The sequence below is a fragment of the Perca fluviatilis genome, chromosome 19, assembly GCF_010015445.1.
Source record: "Perca fluviatilis chromosome 19, GENO_Pfluv_1.0, whole genome shotgun sequence".
NCBI lineage: Eukaryota > Metazoa > Chordata > Actinopteri > Perciformes > Percidae > Perca > Perca fluviatilis.
The window spans coordinates 23,700,964-23,722,058 of record NC_053130.1 but is presented as its reverse complement, the minus strand read 5'-3'; the positions used below and the strand labels follow the sequence as shown (position 1 = coordinate 23,722,058).

Below are 21,095 nucleotides of genomic sequence, written 5' to 3'. Positions count from 1 at the left end.
ATAATCTAAAACATAATTATTATTTTTTAATCTCTAGTCCCACATTCATCTTTAATAATGAATCACGTTGAACGAAAAATGTGCCTATGTCTGTAATAATACTTTGAGAAGCCCAATGCTGTGAAGAGTATTGGGGTCAGAGTGGGTCAGACTGTCCAGGGCTCTATTTTTATTTAGTTTGTTTGCTTTTTAATTCCCTGTGCTACCACTACACACAGTGCTCTAATCCAAAGTGAATCAATTTCAAATCTCTACTGAACCCCTGCTGCTTTCTGTAATCAGTGTCACAGCTCGCCCATGGCCAATAATCCACATAGTTATTTTACATGAATGTATATATATGCACTCAATAATATAAATTGATAATCTGATTTTTTTTTTTTTATTCAGTAAAGTTGACGTCCACTCAGAGCCCTTAATGTGATGATTAATGTGTGTTTAATTTTTGCTCAACCTCCAGAGCATCAAAACTACTTTGGGGTCGATGACAATCTGGGACCGGTGGCTGTCAGTGTCCGCAGGGAGAGGCTGGACGATGGGAAGGAGAAAGAGGGAATGCAGCACAACTACCGAGTCACCTTCAGAACCAGTCAGGTAACTATAATACAACGATTTGCACTTTTTCTGCATTGCTTGTTGTCTTAAATCAGCGTAGAACTTTTAGGGGTGCATGGTAGGAGATGCCTGACTTTTACCACTCTATTAAAGAATTGACTGCAAGCCCGAACATGCTTTTAAAGGATATTTCTCATACATTGCATTCAGCAAGACACGTTAAGGCCACTCAGCTCAGGGCTCAGTCAGGCAGTACAGGAGTGCAGGAATGCTTCAGTGCCCCTGCAAACAAGAGGAGGCTTCTCGCAGCTCTCCATCCCTAAATCTGTTCCTAGCACCCTAATTGGTCCAATGATTCTGTGCCAGTTGCGACTCAGTTGGCCAGTCATGCAAACACTGGTGCAGTCTATCTGAGTCAGCGTCTCGCTCTCCCACAACCTCACAAACCCACGTGCGCCTACATGTACACACAACATGCTTAATCCAAACTGAGATACAAACTCCCGCTGTCCCTGGTGGTACAGAAACCTCTCCTTGATTGATGCTGGGTGGTCTCATTCACTGAATAATTCAGGTGCCACAGATGTGTCAGGCACGGAAATGTCACTGATATCTAGTGCAATTCTTGGTGTAAAGCACCACTCCCACGATAAAACAATGTATCTGGGTCATGGTAGCCCTGCAAGTAGCACGCAGACAATGTTTGAACTCCCCAACCACTGGAGTGTCTATTTGCATGCACTGCTATCATTTAGCTCCAGCTATCTCTGCCTCCGTGGCCCACTCTCACTTGCCCTTCCTCTCTAAGTCTGTTAAGTAATCTGCTTTTCCAAAAGCCTCTCTGTTGGACCGCCATTGACTTCTGACATTTATGTCCACAGGCTGTGCGGATGGAAATGGGATTTATGGGTGTAATTGTGTCTGTGATGTTCAAAACAACAACACCGGGTTACAGAGTGGGTGTTTTGAAGCCGTTTGGGTCAACATTTACTGGCACATTAATGATCTTACTTGTAAAACACCACTTAACAACTAGCACTCAGTTGGCCTGTCTTCATTATTCAGAATGTGAGTTCCTAATGCTTTCCAATGAAACCGCAATGGAGCGATTGCCCTAAATACTATGGCATAACATTAAAGGATATTATGATTGGCTCACACCGCAGCTAGCATATAAGCCTGGTTTTCCTTTCCAAGATTTTGAAATAAAATATAATGGCTCAATGAGATCCAAATGAACAAAATCACAGATTCACAGAGATCCTGACATGACATTAAACCTCATCATCTGTCTTTTCTGCCAGCTGACCACACTCCGTGGAGCCATCCTCGAGGATGCCATACCATCCACTGCAAGACACGGCACGGCCCGCGGCCTGCCGCTGAAAGAAGTGCTGGAATACGTCATCCCTGAAATTAATATCCAGTGTCTGAGGCTGGCCATCAACTCCCCCAAGGTCCCAGAGCAGCTACTCAAGCTGGACGAGCAGGGGGTGAGTACATCGAGATGTCCTCAGTGTTTTGAGTGCCTTGGTCAGGGATGTTTGGTGCTTGGGAAATACGTCTTTTTGCTGCTTGTACAAAAGCCGCGGTGTAAAAATGACAATTTGGTTTGACTTAATATCACTTTTCTTGTCTTGTCGTCACTTTGGGATTCCCAGACAACCAGCGGAGCATCTAGGAATTCAATGCGTCTGAACAAGAAATAGTGCGTCACAAAAGCCCCATAAAACCAATGTCTTTTTGTTATTACTCTTCGGTTCTTGTACGGATAAACTAGATATATGGGTGTTTTATTAGTAAAGTTATGTAGTGCTGTTGGGTGGGTTTAGTTACCTTCTGATAGAGCAAGGCTAGCTTTTTTTCTTCTTCCTTTTTTAGTCTTTATGCTAAACTAAGCTAACCAGCTGCTGGCTGTATCTTCATATTTAACGGGAAGATACGAGAGTTGTATCAATCTTCTCCTCTCTTGGCAAATGAGCAGATTCCCAAAAATGTTGAACTATTGCTTTTAAGAAAGGTAAAGCCAAATCCCATTCACTATTCTCCACACAGATTTCCCAGTTTAATTTTGAATCACTGCCTCATTATAGTGTGAATAATGTCTTGGAATTACAAAATGAAATGAAATGAATGAAATGTCTGTATTGATATTATGATATAAAGTAGATCTTTTATTTCAGATGTATCTGTTTCTGTTTCTGACATTTGCGTCAGCTATAGAAGGAAACTGGAGGGATTAGCTTCAAATAGCAGGAACTTTTATCCCATATGTGGGCCGCTTAATATAGATGAACACAGGCTCCTGTGTGAAGGCATAAGACAGCCAATATCCCACTTAAATAGAATCAATATGAATCCCACACTCTCTGTAGCCAGCATTGAGTACTTTGACATACATTTTCTGCTGATAGGACACTCCGACACAAGCTAAAGTATCTCACTTTTGACAACTTACTTCATCTGAGAGCAGGTGATTTGGTATTCTGCCTGCACGGCGGAGGATGTCATCTTGCATTATCTCTGTTTGAATAAAATGACAATTACTGAAATGGGCTCTTTATAGTCACAGGTGTCAGAGATGGATTCGTTGTTTGATCTTAAGGCCTTTAATTTCTCATCTAATGAAAACGCAAGATGGAAAGAAGTGTGGGGGGATTAGCTAGTGCTGCATTGCTTGTCTTACTATTAAAAAATTGGCTGCTTATTATTATTATTATTATTATTATTATTATTATTATTATTATTATTGACAGGGGTAAGGCTCTTTATAATACAATGTGTCAGCCATGTCCCTCTTGTATATTAAGGTTTTGTTACAAGAGCAGTGTCCTTTCCAAAGCAAGTTAAATGCACTTAAGATGATGACAGACTTTGTGTATCCAATTATGGCAAAGTAAGTTTGTAAGTAAGTGCTCTAGGAAGTGCTTCCTGCCAGATCTTAAGGAGCTGATACGGGAGTTTGTTCACCAGCCATACTCCCAATACCTTTGGTATGAGAAACTGTCTGCAGATACAGATACTTTGATATAAGACCGAAACTGACACTCACGGAAAAAAAGCAATTAAGTAATGTAAGAAACTACTTTCAGAGGAGTAGAGCCCAGGCTTAGTGCGGCTCAAATCTCTTCCAACTGGCACTCCTCCTCACAGACCTCAAACTAAACGCCCAGTGGAGGCCAGTTTTATATTTGGACATCAGTATTTTTGTACACTCCTGTTTTAATCATTAATATTATGCTTCCAGCGCAAATGTTTAAAATGTCAAGCACCCCGTAATCCGCCCATCAAATGTGTTTATGTGAGGAAGCTAATATTGGACAGGAAGAACTGCAACTCAGAACTGAGAAATAGAGTGGTCTGCCAGGCTTGTTTTTGTTTGTCTGAGTGCATAATTTTCTTCTGCTGCTTGTAGAAAGCTTTATCTGAGGATTTCTTTTTCTGTGTGTGTATGCACACTGCTGAGGAGATGTTGGTAGAGTGTGTGCATGTGAGTGTGAAAATGCTTCATTTGGCTGTGAACAGAAAGCATGTCGGTGAATGAGAGTATCCTGGAGCCAGACAGCCTTGACAATAACCTCATGATCAGTTCTGCAGAAAGAACATCCCTGAAAGCAGTGTTGGAGACTGCGCTGTAATGGCCCTGGATGTAAGAAGAGAACACAGCATGTGTATTTCAGATCACATTGTAGATCACAGTGAGTGGACTGTGTGCAGATGGACTGGGAAAAGCATTAGGCAGATTTTTGAGATGTGATTTTAGGTGATAGAAATCACAAATGCAAAAAAAGAATTCTGAGAAAGCCATTGATGTAAAATGTGTATCTGTTGTTTCCATCTCAAGATTAAAGTCTGGGAAATGGCACAATTCTTGTTTAATAGAAACCGTTCATCAGCTGCATCGGTTTCAGAATTAAAAATGTAATTTTAAGGTTTAATTTATAATTCCTGATAATAAAAGTGGGGATATGAAAAGGTAAAAGCTAACCTGCGGGTGTCTGCATGTTGCTACACATAATGGTGTTTGGTGATAGTAAAGACAACATCGAAGAGGTCAGAGAAAGGTTACTAATCTTTCCCTCTTAATTATGCAGAACAAATTACCTCCTTCCTAACCCAGAAAACCATTCTCGCTGCAGTTCTCTGTATCGTAACATGAACAAAGACCCTGCCCAATTTCCAACACTGCCTATCAAGTTAACGTACACGAGTCAATAGGTAAAGCTTTTGCACGACCATGAATCACTTCTGATGCCCACAGCAACAGCTCAAGTCTGCAGTATAATTCAGGCTTAAGTGAGATTCGTTCCACAAGTTCAATAGAGTAATCTACCACCTACTGAGGCTGTTGTTGCACTGCTGAAAGAAATCACCTCTCCCTTATGTAAATCAATCCCCTGTCAATGATATTAAAGCTTGAGGATTAACTTGAAATTATGCAGTGACCAGAATGTTCTCCACTTCATTTTCCCCCACATCTACATTCCATGTTCCCCTTTTTAGAAACGACACACATTACAACAGCGATGTTTGCGTAATGGTGCATTATGATTATAACTAGGATTTTTGGAGCCATATTGCTTGATTTTATTTTATTTATTTATTTTTGCTGCATTGGGACACTGCAGTGCAGACAGATGTCACAGTGATATTGTGTGTTGTGTTAGGGCACCGCTGTATCCCTTAGGTGCATTTCAGAGATCTCCAAGGAGAACATTGTCCTCGTTTCTCTCTCCACTCATTAAGTATCTTTCTGTCATTGCATTTAAACAGGGTTTTTGTTAAAGAGAAGGAGAAGGGAGAACTGTTTTCAGCGCCCTCCAGCTCTGGACCGATAGAGGGAGAGGAACATTGGGGGAAAATATATGTAAAGAGAGAGAGAAAATAAAAGCTGTCGAGCAGCTTATGCTCAGATTTTTAGCAAGTGGAATATTTTAGCTAATTGCAGATCCGTTAAATGGGATAAAGCTGTTTTTTTTTATGGCTGCTCTACCTCTTTAGAAGTTGATGCCACCAGAAACCCATCATAGGCGGTTACACAATGAGGTTTACCTCAGGAGCATTACTCATGTATGTGTCCTGATGTGTTTGCACTTTTCAGGCAGAGACAAATTTGCACCAAAGGGCAATGCGATTGTCCTTGCCGTCCCCCAGTCTGTTAAGCGGAGCAGGAGGTTAAGTGAGCCCATATAAGGCAGGATAAAAAATAGAAGACCACATCATTGCACATCAGGCCATTTCTACTGGGCTTGATGGTATAATAGCTTTCCGAGCTTTAGTGCAGAGCAGACTGCTCGAGAGAGGAAGCCATCATGACAACAGTGTCAGGAGCACACCGTGAACTGATAACCTGTAACGGAGGAAAAAGACAATTCCAATTTGTTTCAGTATATAGATTATTTTGTCGGCTTTCACATTTGGAGAAACCTTTTCGTTTTGCCGTATTGACACATTTACCCTGGGTCAAGATCCCGCTGTCCTCCGCTGTGAATTGTTGGTTAACAGGTGCCAAACGCAGGGGGCTGTTTTTCAGCTATTTTTTCCCCTTTGACTGCCTTTCTTGGCCAACATCAGGGAGCTGTAAGCCATGAAAGATTCATGGCGGTGGAGAGGGCTCGCACTCTCACCGTGCAAGAATAATCACTCCGGATGTTTTATTTCTTCCTGTCTCTTCATGAGACAAGTTCATATCAGACTTGTCATTTCTGGATAATATTAATGCTTGCAGTGAACACCTGTGAGATTTGTCTGGCTTGTGTATGTCTATAAATACTCCTCTCTGTGAATAAGACATTAATCCTTATTGAGGCGCTCTTTGTTGAACAATTAATCAAGAGTATAGTTAGTGGGGTGTTAGGGAGATCAATGTTGTTGCCATTCAATGTCTCTTTTTTTAGTGTAGTATTTAGGTACTTTACCAAACATAGGTGTTGCTTCAGGAAATCTATTTAGAAATGATTAAAATGCTATTGCTGGCAGCTTACATAGTTTTTTTTGCCATAAACCAAAGGTAACCTGCTGTGTCTGTAATTCACTCCCTTGTTGCTCCACAGCTACTCTAAAGTAGCAGCTATTTGATCTGCTTGATTTATGCTCTGCTCAGAGCTCCTGAAAGTTCATAGCCGGGCTTCACAAAAGAGGATTTCAGTTCTCTCCTAGCAGGGTTATGAAGGCCTTCACATTAGCTATGACATGATGGAAAGTGGGCACTTGCATGCTTTGAGTGCATAATGTACAGTATGTATGAGTGTGGTGGGTGTGATACGTATCGGTGACAGGAAATGATACTTACCCGCTGAGTGTCTGTGTATGTTCCTCATTCCAGCTAAGCTTCCAGCACAAGGTGGGAGTGCTTTACTGCAAGGCGGGCCAGAGCACAGAGGAAGAGATGTACAACAACGAGAGTGCCGGACCGGCACTGGAAGAGTTCTTGGATCTGCTTGGCCAGAGGGTGCGCCTCAAAGGCTTCACCAAGTACAGAGCTCAGCTGGATAACAAGAGTAAGTAAAAAAAAAAAAAGATCAAACTAAAGGTTCACAGAGTGAAAGCCCACACTTTCCATCCTGCTGAGTGCAGGTGCTCTGCTTTTTCATATATATATATATATATATATATATATATATATATATATATATATATATATATATATATATATATATATTGAGCATATATGTTTTTTTTAAGTCTACTTAAATTTAATCTTGATTTCTATTCAATTACATCATCAGCTTATCTAACACAATGGCCTTTTGTAACGAGGCCGGAGACCTTGACTGCCCTGTCCTGTGTTACAGCGGACTCCACAGGCACACACTCTCTCTATACCACCTATAAGGACTATGAGCTGATGTTTCACGTGTCCACCATGCTCCCCCACACACCCAACAACAGACAGCAGGTGAGTAAACTCCACACTCCACACTCTATCCCTTTCAGCAGACCACCATGTTTGCTTTACTGTGTGGTGAGCCGGAGTCTAATGGTGGTAATAAGTACCAGAGTAGCTTTCTTTTAGGATTTCTTCAATCCGGGCTCCTGCCAATCTTCCCCAGAGGCTCATTTTGCCCAGTAATGACTTATCAGTTGAAAGCATGAGCATTGCCATGGTAACAGTACCTCATAGTAGGACTTTAATCAATGCATCCCCAGGGGCTGGACCCGACGTGGTATTAGATGGGCCTCTGAGTCTATCTGCGCTAACAAGTGGAATTAAGTGCATACAGTGGTGGACTGGTGAGCGATGGCCCGACTAAGCCGCCATTACAGAGGTTGAGCCCATAATAAAAAACCTGTGGATACAACCTACAGAGATATTAACAACGTAGATACTGAGGGAAGCGGTGTGTGAGTCAGGGGCAGGATCTATAGTGAAACGCTGCAGAGACCTAATCTATCAAGTGCATCTAAAACTTCAGCAGGATTGGGGAGGGGGTTAATTGTATTTCATGGAGTCCAATAGTTAAATTTAATCCCTGGTTGTAATCTTCCAGGAGGCCCAAGCAGAGCTCGCCACATTCATTTCTTCATCCTTTCCAATTTACCTTGGAACCCTCTAATCCTGCTTGCTGACCCTCGCTGCCAACCAGAGAATGAGGTTAACTATCTGCACAATTCAGCAATACAAGCAGTCTAAATTGGGTTTGGGGGAATATGTCTCCTTCACCCAATAAGGCCTAAAGGTTAGAGAAGCGAGCTTCTTGAGGTCGTCGCTTCAATCCCCGAACCGACAGGATAAAGCTGGGCGGGGAAAGTGAAAGAGCAGCGTTTGCCCCTCCCTCATTACCACCACTGAGGTGCCCTTGAGCAAGGCAAGAATCAAAAATATGAAGCTGTATCAACAAGTAAATCTGTGTTTAGAGCTCTGTAAATGGTTTGTTGTCCTTGTGGTGCTACTAATGCCAAAGACATTACATTTAACTTGTCACTTTACATTTAAATATTATGGGGACTTTAATTTCCTTGACTTGTCCACTCAAATGCTTTCAAACCCGACGTAATCACCCTCCACAAGTGAACTATTGTACTATATTCACCCTGTATGTGATGCCTTTTCTCCCTTCTTCTGTATTTGACTCAATTTATCCTTCCTTTTATAGTTATTAAGGAAGAGGCACATTGGCAATGATATCGTCACCATAGTATTCCAGGAGCCCGGGGCCCTTCCTTTCACTCCCAAACACATCCGCTCTCATTTCCAACATGTGTTTGTCATCGTCAAGGTCCACAACCCCTGCACTGATAACGTCTGCTACAGGTAAATAAAACAAGCATGCACCACACCTGCAAGGCTCTCTTAAAGCTATTTTACTCAGGCTGCTGAAAAAGGAGAGGAGGAGAGGGTACAATTGTAACATCTGAATTTGGTGGCTTTGAGTCAAACCACCAAACATTAGAGTGCCTTGCCATGGGATAAGAAGCAAGCTAATATCCTCAAGACAATTTAGAGGAATGTGTTTATCTTTTGATGTGCTTTGCATAAATGTCTTCATGCCAAATGGTTCTACATGAACTTTTAAGAGCACTTCATTTGAAAGAATAATAATAATAGCGGAGTGCTTTCTGTGGTTTCTGTCATGACTTTATCGTAATGTGCGGGAATCACAAGGCTCTTTTGATCTGTTCAGTGATGATACGGTTATTATCTTCAGAGACACCTTGAAATTATGACTTACGACTCTCTACGAGTGTTTCTGAAGTCAAGACGACTCTTGTTAATAACATAGCATTTGTTAAGCAGAGCAAGATTAGTCTGAGCTCCTCTGAGTCTTTCCACCAGAAATAATTTCCCTGAAAGCGATATATTTTCAACACTCTTCAAATGGCTGCTCATTATATGCACATTTCAATACCTGTTCACCTTTTTATATTCTCTCAAAAGTCACCACTGCTTTTGATTTATTGATTCCTTCCCGTTTTCCAGCGTGGCCGTGTCCAGATCTAAAGACGTACCTCCGTTCGGCCCCCCTATTCCCAAGTCTGTAACTTTCCCAAAGTCAGCAGTATTCAGGGACTTCCTGCTCGCCAAGGTCATCAACGGAGAAAACGCCGCGCACAAGTCGGAGAAGTTCCGAGCCATGGCGACTCGCACGCGGCAGGAGTACCTGAAAGACCTGGCTGAGAACTTTGTTAGCACAGCCACTATTGACTCCGCTGTCAAATTCAGCTTCATCACCCTCGGAGCCAAAAAGAAGGAGAAGGTGAAACCCAGGAAGGACGCACATCTGTTCAGTGTTGGCGCCATCACCTGGAGCGTCCGTGCACGGGACTTTGGCCAATCGATGGACGTGGACTGCTTGCTCGGCATATCCAATGAGTTTATTGTCCTCATCGAGGAGGAATCCAAAAATGTGGTCTTCAACTGCTCTTGTCGTGACGTCATTGGATGGACCTCAGGGATTATGAGCATTAAGATCTTCTATGAGCGAGGGGAGTGTATCATGCTGTCTGCCCACGACAACTGCGGAGAAGACATCAGGGAGATGGTGCAAAGACTAGAGGTAAGATCCTTTAAAGGCTCAACTGTAATAATCTCTGTCATTTTAGAGGTTTTAATCTCTTCTGGATTAGACCATAGGGGAGATGATCTGAGCATACTTTATCTATTCAGTTTCAGTTTTCTCAAATCATACCACACCACACAAAGAGGTTTTAAAACACTGCATTTCCTCACATAGGGAGTAATTCTCTGTAGGAGCTCTCTGTGGCTAATTGAGGGTTTCGCCTTAGTTTGGCATCCACTTTATTTTTGATATAATTAGCATATTATAGTAAAACAATCAAGTCGTCAACCCAGGGGTGTGTCAAAACGGTTTTAATAGATCGGCCAAGGTACAGCCCAGGTTGGCAGTAACACGCAAACATGCACTGACAGATAAAAAAAAAAAAAAAAAAAAAAGCATCAACACTAGCCAAATATTCATGACACCGTTTCCTGTTCAGCCACGGGGCAGATTTGTGCGCCAGGAAAGCAAACAAAGAATCTAGGCTGTATCGTCTCTCTATGCATGCTGCATTCATCTTTGGTCACTCTTTTGGAAATGAAGAGAGAACATTTGCGCCGGTCTTCTCTTTGCTCTACATTGCTGGGGAAGCACAATTGTTGTTGTCTTACCTCTAATATGGCATCCAAACAAGTGCTATTGCAGCTTTGTTGACCGCTGATTAAATAGCTTTTTCCTATCTTTTATGAACCTCCTTGGAGTAATTTTAGTTCCAATATTTAATGATAATGCCATTCCTTGTTTTGAAAATGAGTTCACCAGTATATCCTCCCTAAAAAGAGACTTATAAGCAGACATGTATAAAGTACTAGAGACCCAGACTTGAGTAAAAGTACAAGTGCTCTATCAAAAAGTGACTTGAGTAGAAGTTGAAGTGCTCTTTAAGCACCACACTTAAGTGTGAGGTTCCATTTTTTTTACTTAAGTATTGCAAGTAGTTTATTTTAAAAGGATTGTGTTATGTAGTTATTAAAGAAAGCAGTCAAAAGTTTGAATATCATATTGTTTATATTATTTCAAATGTTTAGCCTAAAGGACACTCACAATTCCTTTGGCTGTAGCTGCAGCACAAGGAATGATTTGTAACATTTTGATAATTGTAACTGTTGGGATTTTAACCCTGTGAATGCTGGATAATGTGTATTAGCTGCTCCAGGCCTCCTATCAGAGAGCACGAGTCACCAGGTGGAGTTCAACTTTTTACTTGGTAGTAAGATGGTGCATTACAGGCAGTCACAAGCTGTACATTGCTGGATATATGAAGGAAGTTTCTGAAATAAACCCCAAAAAGGTACATTAATGTCACAGCTGTTATAACTACTATTATCTGATATAACAGTGGATTATTAATCACTTATTAACAGATATTGAAATTAAATGTACAATTATCACACTGTGCGGACAAGTAAAATGAACATCCTCTCAGCACAGTAACGATTGAAGCCCCAAAAAACGTATATCACACACTAGCTAGTAACGTGTGTGTTGTACACATTGACATATATATATATATAAGGTTGTACAGTGGAAAGTTAGCAAGCTAGCAAAATACAGATAACAACTTCACATCACAGGGTCAAACGGTTAACATTCAGTACTCATTGCAGACTGAAACAACTCAGGAATAGCTTAGTCTGCAGCAACAATAACTAATATCAAGAGTACAAACTAACCTCGTCTCTGACTTCTGAACAGGCTACTGCAGTAATGAAAAGAAACACGAGGCAATCTCGGGGATTTCTTCTGTAACTTACGTAATTGGCGTACGTAACTAACGTAGCCGTAACTATACACACTGTAACCTACACAGTCTCCGTAGCGTGAGGAATTCACAACAGTACTGAGTAACGATGCAGCACATAAAAAATTTATCTGAGTAAAAGTATTAAACTCATCGAAAATATGGACTGAAGTAAAAGTGGAAATAGGAGAAAAAAAGTAGAGTACAGATACAGCCTTTTAGTACTTAAGTACAGTAGTTCTACTTTGTTACTATACATATCTGCTTATAAGTAACTTCCATGAAACACTGGGTAGCAGTCTGTCATCAGAATTGCCCAGTAAATCTATTATGACCATGTTTCACACATAAGCTGCATGGCATGTGAAGGAAATTGGCTGCATTTACTTTAAATTGTGCAGTGAGGCATTTTACTTTGGGATAGTTGTGGTAGCTCTGTGGTGAAACAATGCATTCTGCAAATATCGCTCTCACCATTGCAGCTTTACTACTTCACCACAAAGCCTTGTTATTCTATTTCCATCATTATGTCAGCAGAACTGTTGCTTGCTTAACCTATATCTATCCTGTCAAGTCTCATGTGTTGCAACTCTACGCTGAGCTTCTGCTATTTTATTTATATATTTTTCCCTTTGTGTTTCTTTCACTGCCTTTTTTCTTCAGCATTCCTGACAGAATAAACTCAAAATGTATTTGTTTTTTTCTGACTTTCCTCTAACCTGTCTGCCTGGTCCTTTTTGGCTCAGAGATGAGTGTCCCTTGAATGTGAAACTGTAAAGTGAAATCTTTGGAGTCCAGAGAGGATTATAGACCTCATGTTGATAGCTTTCTTTGGCTCATCACACAGAATCTGCAGAGGTGTACAGTTAAACATTTAGGTCACACAAGTACAGATGTTGTCCTGCGCTTGATCAGGATCAACCATTATGAAACAGCTTTTTTAATTAAAAAACAAACAAAAAAACACAAAAAAGCCACAGCCACTCCTTGCGACAGACGGTTTATTTAATGGGAGTGGCAGATTAGCGATGATGTGATTTTGTGGATGTCTGGGCACAGGTACAGGAGGAGGTAGTTTAAACAGGACACCAACCCAGTTTTTAAGGGGAGGAGAGGAAAAACAGGCATTTTTTTTTTAGGTCTGACAGGCTAAGAATAGAGGACACTTGGCCTCACTACTTCACTCCTATTGAGAGCTATCCACTTAGTCCAATTTCTCTCATCCCCATTTTGTAGTTCTGACTTGGCCACCTGTACAACTCTGTGGCTCTGTGGTTACATTGTGTGATTTCTTTTTTTTTTTTTTTTGGGGGGGTCTGCATGTCTTAAAATAGGTCAAAACACCTGGTTCCTCAGCCTGGACACTGGCATCCGATGCCTTGTTTCCGCTCCTTGTGTTGTTACGTAGCCTTGCTTATCCTATTCTAATTTCCATGGTTTGTTTACTGAACCTCTAATCGGGCAACCCTTTGTTTCCTTTAAAAAAAATATTGAGGTTGAATCCCAAAATCCAAACCTGAGCTGTGCATGACCTTATTTCTGCCTGTCTGCCTGCATACTCTCCTCCACAAATCCCTTTGGCAGTGTCCTCAACAGTCTCAAAATTTCCAATAGACTCCAGCCAGCATGCCATTGGTTAAGCGAACAACATGGGAGTACCAATCCACTTCCTGCGAAAGACGCAAGAACATTTTCCTGAGGATAACGATAGGCTGAGATAATTACACTTTTTATTATCACCTTTTGCAGTGAACTTTTAAACCAAGCAAAAGTAAATGTGCACATGAGCACAGAGATTTTTGCATATCCCAACCACCTCAAAAAGAATCCCTAAGAAGTATTTACCATAATTAATCTTAAAAGGACACGGATGTCATTCAGCGTCTACTCAACTCATTGTAAGAAAGGACAGAGCAGGATATATTAGCATTTGTGATTAGTCAAAGGACAACGCTTCCTCATTCACTATGCTAATATCCTCTCACATTTACTGTCCACTTACCCATGGGATTTGTGAGGGATATTTCACAGGAAAAGCTCAGAATAAGTATTAATAAGTGGGTGGCTATTTGTGTTACTCACACAGACAGTGAAGCAGCAGCAGTAGGCACATTTGGGTATAAGCTGACCGTGCATACGTTGTCCCAAAGGTGTCGGTAATGTCCCAGAGGTTGGACTTGAATCGTGTTTCATTGGAAGGATTTACAGGCTGCCGGACCTGTGATGTAATGCGAACCAGAATGAACAGAATGCCCACTGTAACACACAGAGGAGACCAGTGAGAGAGCACAACTAAAAGCTTTGTGATACCATCCTGCGCTCCAGGGTGTTGCTGAGCTGGGTGGCCGCGTGTTCAGCTTTTATGAGACAAGTCATCTTGGCTTGCATGCCTTATTTATTTTGTTTCCCTTAAAAAAGTACAGACAGTCTTCCTCATTGTGTGTGTTTCTTTATGTACTGTATGCATCAGCAGGGATAGGATATAAAAGTCACAATATCTGCTATAATTTGAGTGATAGAAGAGGCAAAGTAGCAAAATAAAATGAGGAAAAAATAGAAGGGCACTCAGAGAGGCCAAACCTCCGCCAAGGCATGCCCTATCTCACAATGTTAATGCAGTGGGAATTTTCCCTGAAGGGAACTCATTTTTTCAATTATTACAACCCCACATGAATGCTGCACAAATGCCCTATCTCGCAATTTCAAGTGAAGTATATATATTTCTGCATCCACCTTGTGATTCAGATCCGCTCCAAAATGCAAAGGGTTCTTCCTTTGCCCATGCTACACCCTTCCACCAAATTTCATGACAATCTGGTCAGTAGTTCTTTTGTAATAGCAACAGCTGTTTTGATAAGCGACCAGTTGGAAATCTTTGGGTTTAAGACTGTTGGTCTGATAAAACAATATAAAACAAAATATTTCTGACATTATTGGATAATGATAAAAATTGTTTACACCAACCAGTCCACTTCAGTTTAGTTCATTACACATTAGAACGGGTATTTTTACGTTTCCATACCAATAGAACAGCTCCATTTCGTCCCATTTTTTCGTTACACCTCTGTTGAGGTACCTAGCACACTGACTGCAGTCCGTTGAGTGGTGCAGATGTTCCTGTGTATTGTAAGCTGGATGTAGCAGTAAGGAATGAAAAATAATTTTTTTAGTTTGTTTCTCAGTGCCTGGCTGTCGAAGGCTTTCTTTCACACATCTGATTAATGCAGGAGAAAAAAAAAACAACCCGCTGCTCTGTGGTTAACGACAACCCTGCATACATTTAAAGGATAAATCTGGCGCAAAATGAACCTAGGGCTTAATAACGTGTACAGAGTTGACCATTCTCTGGGATTTGTTTTCATGCTAATCGAATGTGACCAGTTTTAGCACAAACCGCCAATTAGCTTATAACGCTAGTCATCGGGGCATGGGTAAAGTAAAAAGACATTGCTATTTCTAACAAGGCTCAAAATGGCACCACACTTCCACGGTAGCATAATGAGGGTCCCTATGTGTAAACCGAAGCATTGAGAACTTTGTAAGTGTACAGACAGTTTATTAAAAAGATAGTTTAGAAAGACAGTACCGTTCACATATACAGGCAGGTGCCATCTTGGGAAAACCGACATGACCAGACGAATGCCGTGCTTGAGCTATGTTGTCGTTCGACTGGTCATGACTGTTTTTCCAAGATGGCATCTGCAGGTATATGTGAACGGTACTGTCTTTATAAACTATCGTTTGTGCTATTTTGAGCCTTGTTAGTGGTATAGAAAAATCGCGATTTCTTTTTACTTTACCCGTGCCCCGACGACTAGCGTTATAAGCTAATTAGCGGTTTGCACCAAAACTGGTCACATTCGATTAGCATGAAAACAAATCCCAGAGAACGGTCGACTCGGTACACATTATTATTAACCCCTAGGTTCATTTTTCGCTGGATTTGTCCTTTTAAGAGTACTGCCTGCGGTTGAAAAGCAAAACAGATCTTGTGTTTAGGTACATGTCCGTACGGGTTACATACGGGTTCTACGAGTACTATACCACAAGGGCTTTACAGTATAATCTATCAGTTTAGAGACTGCAAAAATGAGTTTTTCATTATTGTTTAATTGTTTATGCTATAAAATGTCCAAAAGGTTGTTGCCCATGATGACCTCTTTACATCATGGGCAAAATCCCAAGACATTCAATGTACTCCTATCTAGCATTTCTGCTTTCTGCTTAATCAACCACTAAAATTCTGAATAGATTGCCATGTTTGTTGTTGATACATTTTTTGTCAATCAACTAATTGATTAATCAGTACTAATCAGCACCATTTTGAGGCTTTATTAGTATCTGCTGACATGAATGTCTTGCTCTGGCTACTCAAAGTGGTACCGTATCTCACTAAAAGCCACCGTCCTATATTTAGAAATTGATTCACAAATATTCAGCCCAGGAGGAGACTGATGTCACTCGATTACCAATCTGCACTCCAGTACTTTGAAGCTCAGTGGGATGACCGTGTTATGTCATGTCTGTGAAACCTCTACAGACGGTGTCATCAGTGTCAAAGCTCCTTCTGACTGTCAGACCTCTCACTTGAGGACCAATGTCATCAACACTACTTGACAACAGATTTGATGCTGAGAAAGTTTGCTTCTTTGGGACAGTGTTGTAGTTTAATGTAACACACACACACACACACACACACACACACACACACACACACGTGTGTCCGCGTCACCATCTTTCATCAAAATACTTTACAGGCCACAAATCCCTCCTTGAGATAATGAGTGTCCTGCTACATTCAGCCATATAGATTTGGGCCATTTGAAGGAGAACCTGGGCCCATTAATTTTCTGGATGGACTGAATAAAGGGCGTTGATGAAGGCATTTAGAAAGCTATTATTTAGGCTTAATGAATTTCTGACAAAGGGCAGGTCCCTAATACCCTGACCAATGTTTTCTTCATGCACAGGCCATTTCCTTCCAGACTTTGCCCACCAGAGAGCTTTTGGGCTTTTCACATTTCCAATTTCGTTTGCCCTTAATGTTTAATGCAGAGTGATTGTTTAGATTGTGGCTCATCTCACCAAAGTGCTACAACAGTTTTGTCTCTTTGTAAACTTAATCTATAAACATGTATTTATTGCATAACGGAGACTGTGACTTTAACTAATTTCACTAACAGAATTTGTCCTTTTCTAAGTAAATAGTTAAGTTTTAGGGTTGTGTCTCACTATATGAGATCCATCATGGTTGTCTCAGGTCCCCTCTCACACAGCAGGGTAGGATTTCTGCCAGTGTGAGAATCTGGTGAAGTGTTGACAGGCTATAGTCGGAGTTAATGTGTCCCTGAAGCCAGCTGCCACTCGGAGGCAAATGGAGGCAGTCAACCACAGCTGAACCATGACTAATCTGATGGGTGATTAAAGCTCATTGGGTGCAGTGTGAGTTTCTTTCCAGTATGTCACAAGAAAACTTGCCCAATCCCACGGTTTACCCACACTGCATATATAAGCTCAGTCACTTCATGTCATTGAGGTGAATATAGATAGGCTGCAGTTGCAAGTTTTCATCTCTGTTCGGTCTAGTGTTGGTGTGTTTTTACTGAAGTATTGCTACTGAACCAAGAGGGTTGCCTGAACTTCAGTTGAACCTAAATTGCATAAAGCTGAGGCTTAGACCAAGCCGCTGCTGAGCAAAGTGACAAACTTCATTTGCATGTAAGTACATGATTGGACAAGAACCAAGTTTAAGTTTCCTCCAAGCGTGCAATTTGACAAGCAGCAACTGTCCGCCAAGTATCCATTGAGGAAGTCTCCGGTCCCTGGCTGCAGTCTGCAGAATTGTGAGAAAAAAAGGGTGAAGAGATCATGTTGTGTTCATTAACTGCCAGTGGATGCAGATTATGTGTTGTTGAGTAAATGTTGTCCTTTTATAGAAGTAAGCTCTGGTTAATGGACTTAGTTGTATTGACAGGTCTGTGTTTCAGGGGACGTGTTGATCCTAATTTTCCACACAGCACCCACAGTGCCACTGTAGTCGGTGTCCATAGAAACTGGTGTGTATCTGTGTGTGCAGTAAATGTGTGTTTTAGCTGCCTCTATGCACCTCTAAGCCAGTTAGCTCTGTCATGTACCTTCTTATTAACTTCCATTTTGAGAGGTTCTTTGAATTTTCCAAACAAACATGCTTGTGCACTTTGGCCTAAGGAAAGGATGTTGCTCTACTCTAATAGTATTTTACTTGTGTGTGCATATGTGTGTTTCTTGTGTAATAAAACCCCCACACACACGCACACACATCTACTAGAAGAGATGGAAATTGTACACTGTTGAAGGCTGATGTTGGAATATACTGTATTAGCTTAGAAAGCTCCCATACAGGGATATTAAAATCACTCAACTTCCAGTCTTTCTCTGTCCATCTCATGCTTGTTTTGTTTTCCTCGTGCGATTGCATCCATTTCACGAAACACTTCATTTTCTACTAAAGTGTTTCTGGTGTCTTTTATGTTTTTGGATCAGTGCAATCAAAACAAAATCAATATACTTTTATTGTAGATGATGAATACATCGATTTTGATTCTGGTTCCAGATCACCACGAGAGGTTGCGAGACGTCAGAGATGACTTTGCGCCGGAACAGCCTCGGCCAGCTCGGTTTCCACGTCAACTTTGAGGGCATCGTGGCCGACGTGGAGCCCTTTGGCTTCGCCTGGAAGGCAGGGCTGAGGCAGGGCAGCCGACTGGTGGAGATCTGCAAGGTGGCTGTCGCTACTCTCACCCACGAGCAAATGATTGACCTGCTGCGCACATCCGTCAGCGTCAAAGTGGTTATAATCCAGCCCCATGAAGACGGCGCTCCCCGAAGGTAACTCCACACCTTTGTTTTCTTATGTTTTACTTGAAAACTAACACTTTCTAACTACACTACAGCCAAAGGATACTTACAAAACACATTCAGACTTCCTAATGTCTTTACATTTTGGCCCCTGTGGTTAGTGAAATGGAGAAGCAGGTGCTCCTAAAAAGAAAATAAAAAAAAAATATGTATGAGGCATAACAGAAGAGTAGTTTCTTTTTCTAATTTTTCCATGCAGCTGGGGTAAATTAACTTGACATTTTCTCTCATGTTTGAGATGATTAGCATAAAGAAATGCTTACATACTGTTTTTGTTGCACAAGGGTTGATGTTGCTCTCCGCTGATTTCTCTGGAGAGGGGACTGTCTTTGTATTGATGTGGCTTTGTTGCCAGAGAAAGCTCCAGCAGGGCTGTAGAGTCACGCAGACACGGACAGTCAGCGTTTCTCCCTAATGATAATGAGAGGAGCATTTTGATTAATGGCTCAACTCTCGCTGCCATTGTCTGACAGCTCACATTTGCAGATTGCTTTTTTTTTTTTTTCCTAACCTCGCCTTATCTTCTATTCAGCAATTAGGGTGGGAGTGTTTTGGCTTTTTAGGGACACATGGTCTGTGTAAAATGCTCGTTCTGCTTGTTTTGTTTTGTCTCTTTCTCACTCACATTTTCGACATCTTTGTTTTGGTTGTGCTTCAGGCTGACAGATTCGTGTACCAACGGATGTTTTTTCCACTTTGTCACAGATAACCACAGCAAAATGATGTGAAAGAGTGCAGAGAGAATACCTCCACTTAATACCATTTTCTGTTTATGATGTTCCAGGTAATGCTAATATAGTTTGCTAATCATTAAAATTAAAACCCGTGGACTAGAGCTGCAAAGATTATATTAAATTAGTCACCAACTATTTTGATAATTGATTAATCGGGTTGAGTAATTTTGTTTAAAAAAGTAGTGCTGTCAGTTAAACGCGTTATTAATGCCGTTAACGCAAACCCAATTTAACTGCGTCAATTTTTTTATCGCGAGATTAACGTTCTTTGTGGCCTAGCAAACTTTTTTTCGCATGCTGTTGCAACAACTAGTAATGTTAGAAAAACAACACCACACCGGATCTAGCTAGCCTGGAAACAAAACAACAGGCACGCCGCACACACTTGTTTGGGCTTGCAAGCCGGCCAAAGAGTAGTAGGCTAATGTTAAGTTTTGAGTGGATGGCGAGGGCAAGATGCCAAAATGGATGCAAATAAGATTGTGAATGGAAAGTTTACTTTAAAAAAAGTTGCCAAATGGTTCCATTGACAAGACCAAAGTGATCTGTGTGTTTTAGTCGTTGTGAACTGAGCTATCATCGCAGCACGTCCAGTCTGAAATACCAAGCACACAGCTGATGCAAATTTTCCGCCCCATTGTCAAACCAGGCGACAAATAAATAAATTAATGCAATTTTTGTGTGTCATTATGTCAAAGACTACATAGTAGGCACGTGTTCTGGTTTGTTCTGGTCTGGCAACAGAGTAGTAACATATTTGCAGCCCCCAGATGGTGGGCGAACATGCCTCATCCGTGAATCCAACACAGCAGCCTCTCCGGCAGAAAAGACATCTAATCCTCTTACCATGAGCTGTGATGATACATGATGATACAATCGTAATCGCAGTTCAGGGAAGCCAAAAGCAGACAAAACAAACATCTTCCAAAACGGACTCTGTGTCGACAAACGCGTGTCTGTGGAGATGTGGGTTACACACAGGATGGAGGATTCTGTAAGGAAAGCTTTTAGACGGCCAGTAAAATAAACTATGGTTTTCAAAAATACACATGCTTTATAGCATTGTGCCCAAAAGTATGCATTATACAGAGGTGGGTAGACTAGCCAAAAATTGTACTCAAGTAAAAGTACTGTTGCTTCAGAATAATATGACTCAAGTAAAAGTAAAAAGTAGTCATCCAAATAATTACTTGAGTAAGAGTAAAAAAAAGTGCTTGATGAAAAAACTACTCAAGTACTGAGTAACTGTTGATTAACGTCTGATTTATTTTTTAACACAAGCATTCAGTCAGATGGACAAAAATACAAAATAATCATCTTTAGGCAAATTATAGTTCATCCAATCAAATATATTAAAATGTATTAATTAATTACAAAATGGCTTAAATTAAAATAATCCAGGTAAATTCAAGTACTTAAAAAATAAAATGAATAAAATAATAATAAATAAAAAAAATCAATAAGCACAAGTAACACAAATTTCCAAACCTTTATACTTTTTTACCAGGCTCTGCAGGCAGAACTAGAACAAGGTAATGGAGCTGCTGTTTCACACTTTTACTAAGGTAAACATGCTTTCAATATGAGGCCAGGGGTGTTCCTCCTCGTCTGTGTCTGCCGACGGTTGATTCTGAAATTTTTGTTTTGCTACGACTGTAAAGCTAACCC

General features: G+C 41.0%; 1 protein-coding gene across 8 annotated transcripts in view; it reads left to right on the top strand.

The window, feature by feature from the left end:
• The window catches only part of LOC120548328 (signal-induced proliferation-associated 1-like protein 2), an 88,880-nt gene that overhangs the window by 39,853 nt on the left and 27,932 nt on the right, over positions 1–21,095 (top strand). For all 8 annotated transcript variants that reach the window (XM_039784501.1, XM_039784498.1, XM_039784502.1 and 5 more), the window contains 7 exons: positions 461–594; positions 1,860–2,048; positions 6,881–7,055; positions 7,350–7,453; positions 8,652–8,809; positions 9,476–10,052; positions 18,389–18,663. In XM_039784501.1, coding sequence (XP_039640435.1) covers positions 461–594; positions 1,860–2,048; positions 6,881–7,055; positions 7,350–7,453; positions 8,652–8,809; positions 9,476–10,052; positions 18,389–18,663 — 1,612 coding nt within the window. The remainder of the gene's footprint in view (positions 1–460; positions 595–1,859; positions 2,049–6,880; positions 7,056–7,349; positions 7,454–8,651; positions 8,810–9,475; positions 10,053–18,388; positions 18,664–21,095) is intronic.